General features: G+C 38.1%; 1 protein-coding gene across 4 annotated transcripts in view; it reads right to left on the bottom strand.

Moving 5' to 3' along the window:
- Positions 1–14,321, bottom strand: part of sobpa (sine oculis binding protein homolog (Drosophila) a) — a 38,456-nt gene that overhangs the window by 10,117 nt on the left and 14,018 nt on the right. The window contains exons 4-6 of one of the 4 annotated variants that reach the window (XM_055038631.1): positions 13,657–13,808; positions 12,086–12,109; positions 4,765–4,860 (exon numbers count right to left, since the gene is read on the bottom strand). In XM_055038631.1, the coding sequence (XP_054894606.1) occupies positions 4,765–4,860; positions 12,086–12,109; positions 13,657–13,808 (272 nt within the window). The remainder of the gene's footprint in view (positions 1–4,764; positions 4,861–12,085; positions 12,110–13,656; positions 13,809–14,321) is intronic. The other 3 variants (XM_055038633.1, XM_055038632.1, XM_055038634.1) reach the window with 3 other exon arrangements.

Here is a 14,321-nt window from a genome sequence, read left to right as displayed (position 1 = left end):
ATAGTCTTGAGAAGATCTTGTTTAAATTCTGGACTTAAGAGCCATTTCCATTAATAGCTTTATATTTACTAAGGTTATCCAAGTCTATTAAAGTTAATGACCTGAAAAAAAAAAGTGTGGATCTCATACTTCTTTTTTTCATAAAAATAGGCATACATAATACATTTCTGTTGCCTTTCCATCTAATTGTTATTTTATGCAGCTATACAAAACCCAAATGTGTGTTGGCTCGTCTTAAATGTTAAGTTTTATAGCCACTGCAGTGGTGCTGATCCCCAAAACAGGCTGCTGCAGTCTTTCATCAACACCTTCAGAGTGCAAAAATGTGAGCATTTTTCTTGACGGAAGAAAATGAATGTGACCCCGGTGGAGCAGATAGCAGTGGGCGAGCCCCGAACACGGCGACGCTCGTCAGGCCACACACAGCTCACTCTGTCAGCTCTGGGAGGAGTGGCAGGTCCTCACTGGAGATAATTAAGGCATTAATCAGTTGTCAGACCCTTCAGCGACATCCATCCATCATACAGACCCTTTGCCCCCCCTGCTGAATATTAATAAGTTGAAGGATGCAACCAGAAAGCGGATAAACTCCTGTTTTACACGCTGCAAAGCAACACTGGTTTATTAGAACAAATCAGGTCTGACGGTGGCTTAAAAAGATTCAGTCAGAAAGGCTCCTTGTGTGAATGCATTTGTAAAATAAACTTTATACACTACAACTTTGAAAAAAACTGACAGGTTTTGCAAATATTTTGTGATTTTAACCAATCATACAAGATAGAGTAATAAGTTACACGCGTGGTGACATAGAACAGATCTGAGACATAATTTCATACATAACCACTAAAAGTCATTTAAATTTTAGATGCTTTAACTGTTCAATTAGTCCTACTAATCCAATGAGGCGTAACAGAGTAAAAGTCCAAGAAGTGTTCTCACAAGTTGGGCTTTATATTTCTAAACCTTGGATATTTTAAATTATAAATGTACTGAAATTTTCCTTGACTCGGAAAGACAGACGGAGAGCACTTAACGACTTTCTGCACTGTGAGTGAAAATTTCACCGAGCATTACGCTAATGGAGTTGTGCTTTCTCCTTCCCTCTCGTCTCGCTCCACACTCCTGCACACAGATGTTTGCAGTTCAGCCTAATTACGGCCATTTATTTCCACCGTGGCCAACGAACCAACGATGGTGATGTACTTTAACCATTTGCATTACAGTTATCTGGCTTGGAAAAGAAGCAGCCGTTCTTTCTCCTCTCACCTTCTGATCCGACAACGAGAAGGGAGAAAATTAGGAAGAGCCAGATGGGCCTTGTTAAAGGTTGTGGGGCAGGAAGAAAATATTTTTGATGCAACAAGCTGCATAGCTATTCCAGAAAGTTTTAGAAACTGAAGAAGTATTTACAAGTTTTAAAAAAAACTGCAGAAGATAAAGAGTGGGTTTCAGAGTGATAAGAAACAGAAAAGACTGATTAATAAAGAGGATTCTGAAAATGAAAAGGCTATGGTGAATCAAAGAGAGAGTCCTAAGGAAACAGTCATAATTAGACAGATTTTACAAATAAAAATAAAGTTGGTATTGCAGAACCATAGATGATTTAAATGGGATCTTATCTGGGTCAATATAGATGGTAACAAATAACTTTGTTTCATATATCTCCAATTCCAAGGGGAGAAACACCCTGGTGGAGTGTGGCACTGTATTTTGTCATGTATTTAATTATAAAAGCTTTAAAAAAATACAATACAAAACTTTCTATGGTTGAACTGCTGTGTTATGTCATGTCTTGGAGCATTTAACCACCATCTATTGGGAGTTACTGGCAGATAATTACATGTGACTCACTTTTGCTTTTCACCAGCTGGCCAGATGTTTGCACAGACTGCATGTTCATAACACTCTTAAGGCTGAGAAACTAGCTAACCTTTAAATTAGTCGCTCATTATGGTGCCGTGACTGTTGTACCTGGTGGCTCAGGGTTGTAAAAATGAACATTTTAACTTCAACCTGATGTCGTCTTGGACTTTTCAGAAACCACACAGAAAAAACAAACAGGTCCCAAAGTATTTCTGAAAGTGTCTATTGGCAGCTGAGACACGTAGAACCTGTGTTCAAACTGCAGGAGCCCAATGGCTCACTACTTCCTTTGGTCTCTCAACAACCAGCACAGCCGAGCCTTGGGGTAAATTGAACCTTCTCAGCAGCAAAGAGCCATTAGCAGCAAGCAGAGTGATTATACCAATTTCTGTGTGAAAGGAGGCGACTGTGACATCAACTGATTCAGCAGTTAGTGGGAGAGCGGTACAATACCTTTAGTTGTTGCCAAGGAACCAGAAGCAATGCTATCATTTTCCTAAATTAGCAGGAGCGCTCAGGCCACACATTATGGGCAAGTTACAATAACTGACTACATTGATAAGCTGACATCACAACATTGAACCCCAACAGCATCACTTCAGGGATTTTGTTCTTGCTGGTTATGAAACAATTTTCTACAACCTTCATCCAACTGAAGAGGAACTTAGTTTGATCAGCCAGGGTTTGCTCCAAACAATCTGCAGAACATCCTGACAACTCCAGACTTCAACAGCATCAATGCACCGAATGCAGCCAACAAACTCTTAGCAGAAAAAGAGTTTGTTGCAGGTTTACTTCAATTCAACCTCTTTAAGACCATCTGCAGCAAATACCTGTGATGCTGTGGGTGCTAATTAGTTTACATCATTTATTGTTTTGTTGATTGTAATTACCTCATAAATAAAAGAAAAGGGATATCTGATTGATTTCCTGTTTCCAGGCTTCACATTAGCCACATTGTAGTGTGACTTCATTAAAATCTGAATGGAGAATGAAAAGTTTAAGGAGCAGATAAAAGTCAAAGAGATGCAGGCCTGTTCTGTGTGTCTGTCAGGCTGCTCTTATTACAGCCAGCCATCAGATCGGTCATTATAAATGTGATACGTAAAAACCTTCCTGTCTCGGCCAAGTGAAGCTCAGTTGGAGGATTTCCCAGCACGCACTACGGGCCGGGGTGATGAGTAAAACCACTCCAGCTGCAAGAAAGATGAGACTTGAGTGGTGGATCGTGTCTGAATGTTCCTGTAGAAACTCTGATCTCTAGCAAAGATATGAAATGTTTCTGTTGGCCAGCAGCGGCTGTTTGCATTAAGAAGAATATAATCAATGTTTTCTTGAATATTTGACCTCAAATTTTTGAACAACGTGTCCTGATGAGATTGAATACTCTTATAATGATGCCAACGATTCCACTGTTGGTCTTTTAAGAAAGGACTGGTACACGTCTTTTGGGTTCAGAAAGAGTTTGTTTTAATTGAGTCGCCAGAAGATTAATTGGTGAATTTCTGAACAGCTCACATCCACTAAGTTAAAATTACCAATAAAAAATAATGGTATAGCTGCTGAAGAACAATAAATGACAATGGATTAAAATAAAAATATAATAAAAATTTCAAAAAGCAGCTAAACCATTCAATGGGTTGCAACAGCCACGTATTTGCTGAACAGCCATAAACTACAATGATACTGACAATAATTTCTGCCATTTGCTTTTCAGTGGCCGACCAGCAAATCCAGGAGAAAAACGTAAAAAGCAGACCTACAGCATGATGCTGCCACCACCATGTTTAACCTTAGCTGTAGTGTACTCAATGTGATGTGCTGTATTAGTTTTCCCACTGCACAGATGCTCTTCATGTAAACCTATAAATTCAATTGGCTCTTATCTTACCACACCATTTTCTTCCACATGTCTTCTGTGTTTCCAATGAGGCTTTTGACAAACTCCAAACAGGACATCTAAAGCCAATCTCATGGGGGGTTTTTCTCAATAAAAGTCATATTGGAAGATGCTTGCAGATTATCACACTTGACATATGCAACTCCTCCCAAGTTTCCATTGGCCTCTGGGTCAAATCTCCAGATAATAATGGACTTGTGGACAGCTTGTGAGATTTACTGTTTCCTGAAGATGAATTGAGGAGTGCATGGTGAGATGCTCACAGCCAAGGATATTATGTTGTCACCTAATCCTGCTTTAAAATGCAGAGAACAACTTCTTCCCTGACCTCTCTGCTATGGTCCTTGAATCTGCTCTGAAATCATCACTGCTGCCTTTATAGTTGAAAGCTGAAGTTCACACGGGCAACAATAAGTTCATATCTGAGAAATGCTTCTGCTCATTTTTGTGGCAATTCGCAAATAGCAATAACTTTGGTCATTCTAACCTGACCTAAAACAAGAGAAACTTGGTCTGAATTAAATTCCGACAGTGAGAAAAACATGTATGTAAACTTGTGGTTTAACTGTACAGTGAGATTAAATGACACTCACGTGGACTCTATAAACCAACTAAATAATTTATGAAAGGAATTAGTTGAGATAGAGTTTATTAAAGGGCATCAGAGGTAAGAGAACTGAATAGAAATATATGACACACCTTTCAGATTATCTGTCCAAAAGATAAATAATAATATGTACAATATACTTTCCACTTCAGTACTCTGACTGTCACATAAAATCTCAGTTAAAACACACATGTTCATGGTTGTGAAATGACAAATGTAGAAAAGATCAAGGGGTATGAAAGCTGTGTTTCTGTTTTGAAACAGAATACAATGTGTGATGGGAAAAAAAATGTTTAAAAGCACAAAAAATGAAAACATCAAAATAAATGTATGCATGTTCTTAAAAGCCTTTGAACTGAAACTGTGTCTGGTGTTAAATGTTCATGATTCTTACAAGAACATCGCTGTTTGTCTTGAAGACAAGCCGGGGAGCGTCCTGAGTAAAGACGTGCCGGGGTAATTTCCCTCCAAGGGCGCCGCCGTCTCTCGTCTGAGGAGGGGGAGGAGAAATAATGGCTACTTTTTAAGGATGGTCAAATAAAACAGGTGAACAGAGGCAACAAAAAGTCTGAGAAATGCAAAGCAAAGAGAGACATAAACAAAACTGAAATGGTGATTGCAACGTTGTTCGACGGGCTAACTAAACGTGCAAACATGCGTGTGCAGATGTTCAGTTCAATGGAAAAAAAAAAACTTTAAACGCTCACGCTCTGAAGTCAATTTTTTAAAAAGTGATTAGTTTTGCATGTACAGTGGTAGCAAAAGTATCCATGTCCCTTAAACTTTTACATGTTTACATCATATTACAACCGTAAGCGTCAAACTATCTACATCATGCTGCAGGGAAACGTTTCTTGAGGAAGGAGAGGGAAGCTAGCTAGAGTGAATGGGAAGATGGCTGACAGTCAATGAAATCACAATGATGTTCAAGTGGCCCAGTCAAAGTCCAGACCTAATTCTAAAACATCAGTCTGCGGCAATATTTGAAAATTGATGTTCATAGACTTCTTGTTCATCTGAATGATCTTGAGCTATTATGCAAAAGATTTCTAAAAATGTTGAAAACCATGAAGCATTTCCTTTCCACGTCATAAATTTGCTTTCGTTTGTGAGGACTCTTCCCCTAATATCCAAATAAAATGCACTGAAGGTTCAGGTTGTGATTTGGAAATGGTGAATACTTTTGCAGGCCATGCAAAAGGCATAAAAGGTTAAAATATATGTCCCTAAAATATTCCAAAAGGACTCCTCAGTCCTTTAAGCGTATGTTTCAGTATCAAATGGATGATATTTGATAAATCTGTCTAAACACTTCAGCTGTGTCATATCCATGAGTATCTTATTGCAGCATTTTTTAAAAATCCTTTCAAACACTGATTGCAGCAGGAAAACGAGCTTCCTGCTCTCTGAGTCATTCATTATGCACGGCGTGAAAACGGAGACAATCTGTAATGTCAGGTGTGGTTAAGATGTTTCCGGAGATGCTCCATTGTGTTTTTTATTTTAATATTAAAGAAATCTGTTGTTGTGTAGAACAGAAGTTGGTGTGATACAATTGGGTCATAAAATACAGCTAAAATCCCCTGAAATTAAGACTTAACAGCTAATAATATAGATGTTTATTGATAAGTTCAGATCCTAGCATAAGTCGATCAAACACGTGGTTTAAACTTTGATTTGTCTGAATAATTTAATCATTTTCTGCCACTTCATCTGTTCTGAAGTCAGTCGTGTGCGCTACAGACGCCAGAGAGGGTAAATGGACATTAACTGGACAGAAATCGGAAGACTCAGTAACTCTCTGTGGCGAACACAAATGCACAACGACAGAAAGACGCAGCATTGTGCTATTATCCAGCCTCCAGTTTGTGCTCTGACCCTCTGGCCCCGCTCCAGTTCATTTACATATTGCACTAATGAGGTGTTGGCACCGTGAACAAGGCTCAAGGCTCACAGAGAGCCACACAAAGACAGACATAGATGGATAGACAGATATGCAGTGTAATTTTATTAACACTGTAATGAATATGAATATCTAGAAATGGAAATCCAGCAAATTTTAACATACAAGTTTTGTATGACTGTATTATTAGGAATAAATAGATTTTTTAAAACACATTAAAGTGGGTTAAACAGTCCAACAAAGCTTGAATGGGTGTTTTAACATGCTTAAAATGCTTACTGCCCATCTATCCATCCATCCATCCATCCATCCATCCATCCATCCATCCATCCATCCATCCATCCATCCATCCATCCATCCATCCATCCATCCATCCATCCATCCATCCATAATTTCTAATTCAGGCAACAAAGGAAGACATCCTCCTCGATGCTCCCCTCTGTTGATGCCGGGGTCCTGTGGGGATGTGAGGCCAGCTGTCAAAGTGCTGTCTTCCATCTGGGCACACGTCCTCACCCAGGTGTGTGCGTGCCCATCAACTGCCAAAAATAACTACTCTTCCGAAATAAAAATTGCTTTCTGAAATCAGAAAACCAACACGGGTGCACAGAGTAATAACAAGAGAGAAAATGAACCCCTTGAAAGATATATATTAAAAAAAACACAAGTTTGCTCTGGTTTTTCCATGGTGCTGTGGAATTTTTCTCTCTGTGATGTTTGCACATCGCAGTTTGTACCACATCCCATTTTGAAGTGTGCAGCAAATGTTATTCTTGCTGCATGAAAGTCATCTCTCATTTCTTTAAATTTTCCTTTCAAGCAGCTGCACTATCTTGTCAGCTTTAGAAGCTGTCTGGATCAGTTGTTTCTAGACTTTCTGAAGCTCCTTCAAAGATTTTTTTTTCTGGACTTTGGCAATTCAAATCTGACCTAAGCATAAAAAGTCTCCCAAAACTCAGGGGACGAGCCTCGCTGTGATGAGCACAAACATTTTCTTCATAAGAAGCGTACAAAAATGGAATCACTGATGCCAGAAAAAGTGCTCTGGCAAAAAAAATTTTAATATTTTTTCCCAGACTTTATCTGCAGTACAAGTTAAAGAAATATCAAAAAGCCATCCAAGTTCATGTTTACTTTTACAGTCTCCTCATCTTGTTAGTTGGAGTTACTTTTTTCTTTATTTGAGCTGGATGGCTGGCAGCTACGAGATAATCACCTTCCTCTCTGTGCCCTGCAGCGGTGTAAGGCAGGCCTGCAGGCTTCCCGAGCTCCAGCGAGCCTCAGCTGCAACGTGCAGACACTTTACAGTCTTCATCACGCGCACAGAGAAATCCACACACAAAACCCACACTCACAGACACACACTCTGATAGATGCCCTCGTCTCTCTCTCATACATTTCTCTCTCTGTGGCAGCTGATGGAAAACCACGGAGAGCGGAGGAGCAAGGAGGCAGGTTTGTGTGCATGTTGGGGGTGATGTGACATTTCTGGGCTGACATGAAGCGACACTCTGCCCCCTCGCGCCTGGAGCGAGCTCTCGGGGAAAGACACTGATGGAGGTCTGGGGTCTCCGAGGAGAAGGAGGGTGAGCAAGAAAAGAAAAAGTGTGTGCTGCAGCAGAAACAACCTGCGAACTGAAGTCTTCTCATGCCTTTTAAATGTGCCGGTTGGTTCTTAAATAAATCATGACAAAAACCAACCAAAAAACAGTACTTTGTTTTCATCAGGACGGCATTTGAAAAATATCAAACCAATCGATAGTGAAAAACACCGAAACCCAACAGCTTGGAAAAACAGATTGATGAAGCTATTGCAGCACGATTTCACCAGTTGAACTGGCAAAACCCTCGAAAAACAAGCATTTAAGACACAACTTTATATTATATGAAGCACCTTCCTTGATTATAGTCGTGGTAAAGCTGTGTGAAAACTCTTGGATCAAATTAATCTTTCATTGCAGTAATTTCACACTAAACTGAAATACAGTCTCTAATTTGATCACTTATTTACATCTATTCCACCATCTTCCTTAAAAACAGTAATATTAATTTCAGTGAAGAATTTTTAAATAAATTTATTTTTTAATGACTGTATATGTGTTTGCAGTAACTAATATTTAGTAGCCCATACCTAATTATTAACTAATTGTAAATATTATGTGACAGAGAGGTTTATTCTTTCTGCCACTTTTCAAAAGGGAAAGTCATTCAAATGAAGTAGATCTTTACTAATCTTCATAAATCATAGCTGCAGGGAAATCACTGCTTTCACAAACTTGATCATATATGAAGTTAGATTATTTTTAATTAGACGTTTAAAAAAAAAAGATAAACAAGACTCGATGACAAGTCTACACAGAGGATGGTAAGGGAGGTAAAAAAAAAAAAAAAAAAAAAGCCAGGCTCACTGCTCAACAGCTGCCAGAAAATCTGCTTCTCTATCCAGTCATCACAAACCTAAACATGCAAAGTTTGCTAAATGACCTGGAGTCAATAAAAGGAGGAATTATTTGTAAAAACACATAAGACACACAATTTAGCATGGTGGGGAATCTGTAATTCTGTGGGCCTGTTTATTTTCAAAAGGCCCTCAGAGCCTTACTAAAATGTATGGCTTCACAAAATGCAAGATTGCATAAACCAGTCTTGTACGACGGCGGCACCATGAATTTAAAAAAAAAAGTCAATGTTAAACGCACCGATTATATATTTATATATATATTATTTATTGATTTTATGTCTCATAATAACTTTATGTAATTAAACCCAAACGTTTTTGGCATAAAACTAAAGACAATTGGTTTTGATGTTAAACTGGTTTGGAAAAATAGACACAATGTTTCAGGTTTTTCAGACAGCTGGAGTATCTACATTTTGCCAGTGATTTTTCTGTGTCTGGTTTTTGCATAGGTCTTCCGGTCTGTGTAGTGAGTTACCTTCAGTTACGATCTCGTACCTCTACTGCATTAGCTCAAACTTCCCTGACTTCACATTTGCAACCCAAAAGCAAAAAGTCATATTTGTTTTATATATTAATCACAAACTCAGCATTTATGCAACTCTGACTCATGGGATCTTGTAGCTATTCTGCATCTTTCTTTGTATTCAACCATTCTGTATCTTTATTGAATTTTTATTTCTTTCATTAAATGTTATCTTTGTTTTGATCCAGCCTCCTTCCTGTCTGCTGTTGGGTCCTTCTAATATCTTTAAACATAGCAAAATACTTTGTTAGTATGTCGTTACTAACAGAGTATTTTGCCTTTAGCATAGATAACCTGCTGTGAGCAAAACATGAAGCTGGTCAGTTTAATATGACAGCAGAGGCAACTTGTGCTACGTTCAGGGTATCCTTCGTCTGCACTAAATCCCAAATTTCATCCTGGTTTTCTGCCGCAAAAATCATGCAAATGAAATTAAAGATGTTGCAATTCAGGAGCTTTTCATCAACAGCTAGAGGCTACAGTGGAATATCTATTTTATTTAAATCCCCCAAACAATCTATGAGTAAAAGAACACATCCTCTGAGGACTTCTGCATCTTTCCCATTTCAATTTAGAGTAGGATCAAAGAAGAAAACGAGGCGTTGTGGTTTTGAATGAGTCTGATGCAAAAAATAAATAAATAAGAATGAGGTGACAGAATTATTGAGTGCTGGAAAGTACGAGGAAGCAGGATCTTCCATATTAACTGAGAGGCTTAAGACTCAGTAAACAGAAACATAAGTGATTAGCTTAAATTAAACTATCCATCATCATTCGCTGCACACAGACAAGCCCCAGATAACGTGGAGGTATGCAGAGATGTGAGAAAGTATCTGCCGCTGTCACACGAGAAGGCGATTGGATTTCATGAATGAAGCAGCTGAGGATGCTTCATGCAACACGACTCCCACTCGCGTCCCTGCACCCCTCACCCCTCATCTCTTCACCTCTATCCACAGTCTGCATAGACATGAGGAGATGTGAGGAAAAAGGAGAAAGCCTGCAGGCTGCTTTGCTGCGTCCAACCTTGTGGGTGCAAGGAGAAAGAAACATATGGGTATCGTTTACACAAATGGACTGCAGAAATGTTCGACAGCTAGACAAAATATGGAATCTGAGCCACGGAGGGAGAGGAAGACTGTTCTGTGTTTGTGATGTTTGAACACGTGCATTCTGCTGAGGAAACAGCCAACATGTCTTACTGGCAAAGAGCATGACTGCAGGGGAATTATTTCAAATATGGACAATGTCTTGAGGAAGAGGTTGACTGTCGCAGTGAAACAAAACAGTTGTGTGTATTTTATTAAGAGCTTTTAACTTGTGTTTAAAGTTCCGATTACATTTTTTTGACAAAGTCAGATGGGGGAAAAAGGTGACTTGCATCATCTTCATTATACTTCTTAATATTTTTGTGTTTTTCAGGTGCTTTATTGACCTCTTGTGTGCTAGACTACTATCTAAATATAGTATTCTAGGAGGTTAGGGAAATAGTTGAAATACACAAGTACTTAAAGTCTCCTCTAAAAATGTTTACATCTGCTTATTTTAGCAGTTAAAAGACCAAATGCTTTAAAATGTCCACTAAAAGTGCCAACTTTGCGTTATTTTGTAAATAATGACACTTTTAATGCAACTTTTAGAGCAACTTTGCATTATAAATGTCATTAGTTACCAAATGACACGTCATAGACACTCAAAGACTCTTTCATGTTCATGACAGGTGTTATGCCATGTTTATGACAGTGTCATGTCAGTCTTATGCACACCCCGTCAAGTAAAGTGTTGCCGTAAAATGAATACCGCTCCGGGATTGGCTGCTTTGAAAACACAAGAAACAGCTACCCAAACTGTCTGTTTTTTTTTTTTACTCAGAAAAAAAATATTTTGCAAATAATGAAAAGTTTTGTTCCACAAAAAAAAAATCCACAAATATGCAAACCCACAAATACGAAACCAATAATGGGTGGGGGGTTCTATAAATCCACAGAACCTGACTCTGTTGATTTATCACATCAAATACTGATAAAATAAATTAAGGTTTGGAATAGAAGCAGAATGTAAAGTATTCTAGAGGTATAAATACTTTTGCTCTTTACATGATGTGGCGTATGGTATTGAGCAGCAAGACAGTGGTGAGGTGTGAGGCAGGACTAACAGATGGGTTTGAGGTGAGGGTGGGTTTGGAATAGCTTTACAAAAATCTTAATCAGAGGAAGATAGTTGGAAGTGAAAGTAATGAAAGTGGAGGACTTAATGGCTCAATCACACGGCATAAACAAAGGCTCATTAGCCATTGCTTAGTTTATACGTTAAAAGCAAAGCTTTGACTAACTGAAATTCTGCAACTGTATTGTCTGCAATGTGAAACAGTTTTACATTGTATTCTTGTTTCATTTGAGAGTGAGACAAACTGTGAAGAAAACCTTAAATATGTCATAACCTGCTCTGCTACTTTTGACTATTAAATAAAAGGACCTAATTTGGATTATAAATATAAAAATAAAACAAGCTTTAACATTTCTTTTGATGTACTATAAATGTTCCTAATGTCAGTGAACCCTTGACATCGCCTGAGACTCTCAGATTATCGATCACACTACAGTTTTATCATTAAAAATGCAAATGTTGTGAAGCAATATTAGCATCATCCTATAAACAATAGCAGTTAAAACATTCAAGTTGAATTTTACATGCTTTGGGAAATAGTGTCAGGGGAAAGAAAGACATTAAATGAACAAACTGCAGGTGCACTTATTCGCTGTAGTGTGGTGTTTATTTGGATGAATTTCAGGACGGACAAACAGCAGAGTAAAATATGGTATACTCACTGTATAAGTCCTTATATATCCCAGCTTGGGTATAAAAGAGAAAGGAGATTTGTTTAACCACAGTAAAGGAGATGAGAGTGCAGTTAAACAAGACTTTTTGTTTGTTGGCCTTGAAATAAATAACCTATTATTGCAAGAGCATGATCTCACACTGAACAACTTTTTAAAAAAAATTATATATATATATATATATATAATGCGAGTTTATAAAATATGAATAGCTCAATAAGTTTATCAGAAGAAAAAATGGTTTCTGTCAAGCTGGATTTTCTGTCTACGTTGGAGTTTTTCTGTTTCTCGCCCCACATCTTTATGTTTGTGATAAGTCTGTTGATCTCAGCTAGCTCTAAGGATTAGCATTGGATTCTTTACAGTAGTTTATTGAGTTTTTCTGCCCTAATAAATTTGAAAATTACACTGAACAAGGTCAGACAAACATTCTCCATATTTATAAAAAGTGCTGAGTTTTCATGCAGAGCAGGTACACGAGGTAAGAAAATAACAAGCTTGGAATTTTTAGTTTCTCTGTTTTTTCCTCTTAGGTTGTTGCAATTTTTGTTATTTTAGCTTCCAAACTGTAAATAAACTAAAACTGAAAGTGATTAAACATGAGTTTTTCTACGTTAGAGCGAAAACGTCCTCCTTTCATACTGACTCAAATTAGAGGCCCTTTTGCACTGCTCAGCCGGGGTTCAAGCTGGGTCAGACGTTTCTGCACTTAGCATTTAGAGTCCAGTTCCACCCCTCTCCCTGGAACCCCCAGAGATCTGGTTCGATTCGGGCCGGCCAGACCTTGCTGGTTTGAAGTCAGGCGTTGATTGGTTCATTTGCTGTGGAGACTGTAACAAAGACAAGTCATCTTCCAGACTTTTTCAAGGGTCTGGGCAGCCTTTAGACTCTAGATGAGGCACAAACCTAGTTGGGCAAGAGCCGCAGTACAGCGGATCCATGTCAACTGTGGCCATGCTGGCCCTGCAGTGCAAAAGGGCCTTGAAAACAATGTGGTGTTTGCAAATGTAGCATTAACTGCATGTAGCCACCATATAAACAATGGTAATGGGAGTCAATTAACAACTTTACTGTACAAGCATAAAATCCCAGGAGGAACCGACGACTGACAAATGATCATATTAACATTTATAATGGTATGGGGTAAAGAAAAAAAATTTTATTTACTTTGATTATTTTGCATGGCAAAAAGTTTACATTTCCAAGTTGTTTTAGCTGCAGTCAAGGGCTTGAAAGTAAAACATTTGGGATTTTGAACTGTGAGGGACATTTGTTTGTCCATCATTTGTTTTCACATTACACAGAGAAGATAGCTTTAGATGTTCACTATATGGATTCTTCCCAAAACAATGACAAATCTACTGAAATTATTGAATCCCCTCAACCTTTCTGCTTAATATTTATTCACAATGTGATAATTATATTCATGAAGTCATGGATCCATCAGCTTCATTTTCCAGTCGGTGTCGGTGATGTCATGTGGTGGCATGATAACTTGTGACCAAACGACCCTTAAGAAGTGTCTAAAAAATGCAAAGCCGATGAAAAGCAGGGGTTCCTACCTTGTTTCTCTTGAAATAGGCTCTGCGACAGGCAGCAAAGCACTTCTCACTGCAGAAGCTCTTCAGCTCACTCCCCATGCTCAGAGAATAGCGTTTTACACCGACCTTCTGGCACCAAGCGCACATAATCTGCACATTTAATGTGTCTTCATCTAGACAAAGGGAGAGAAATAATAAAAATAATAATAATCAATTTTCTCAAAAAATACATTGTAAATGTTGTGAGCTGAGTTGGTAAGAGAGTTAGTAATGCTAAAAAAACTAAACGAATCCAGAAGCTGCTCTTGTGGATAACATAATAGAAGCATATGAACCATAAAAACCTTTAAAAGAATGTAAAAAAAATACCAGCATCGGGTGAAACTGAAAAAGAAAACTGCTGAGAACGTTAACTTGGTGCAAACCAGTTATCTGTGCTGAAGCATATGCAGATCAGCAGAAAAATTAAATGTTAACTCTACTATGCGTGAAACAGGAGTGAATAAATAAAAAAAATAACACTTACAATGCACAACAAATTCTGCAGTTAAATTAACACTATGCCAAGTCTATTTGGTCCTTTTCAGAATTGGCATTAATTTAACTCTTATCCAGTTATTTCAACAGTAATTTGAGTAGTAGTAACTATTTCAACTGTTAAAATTATTCAATTTCTTGTTGAAATA

Source organism: Poeciliopsis prolifica, unplaced genomic scaffold (assembly GCF_027474105.1).
Source record: "Poeciliopsis prolifica strain line A6 unplaced genomic scaffold, Auburn_PproV2 SCAFFOLD013, whole genome shotgun sequence".
In the NCBI taxonomy this organism is placed as follows: domain Eukaryota; kingdom Metazoa; phylum Chordata; class Actinopteri; order Cyprinodontiformes; family Poeciliidae; genus Poeciliopsis; species Poeciliopsis prolifica.
Note: the sequence above shows the minus strand (reverse complement) of the source record. Positions and strands in the feature narration are given on the sequence as shown.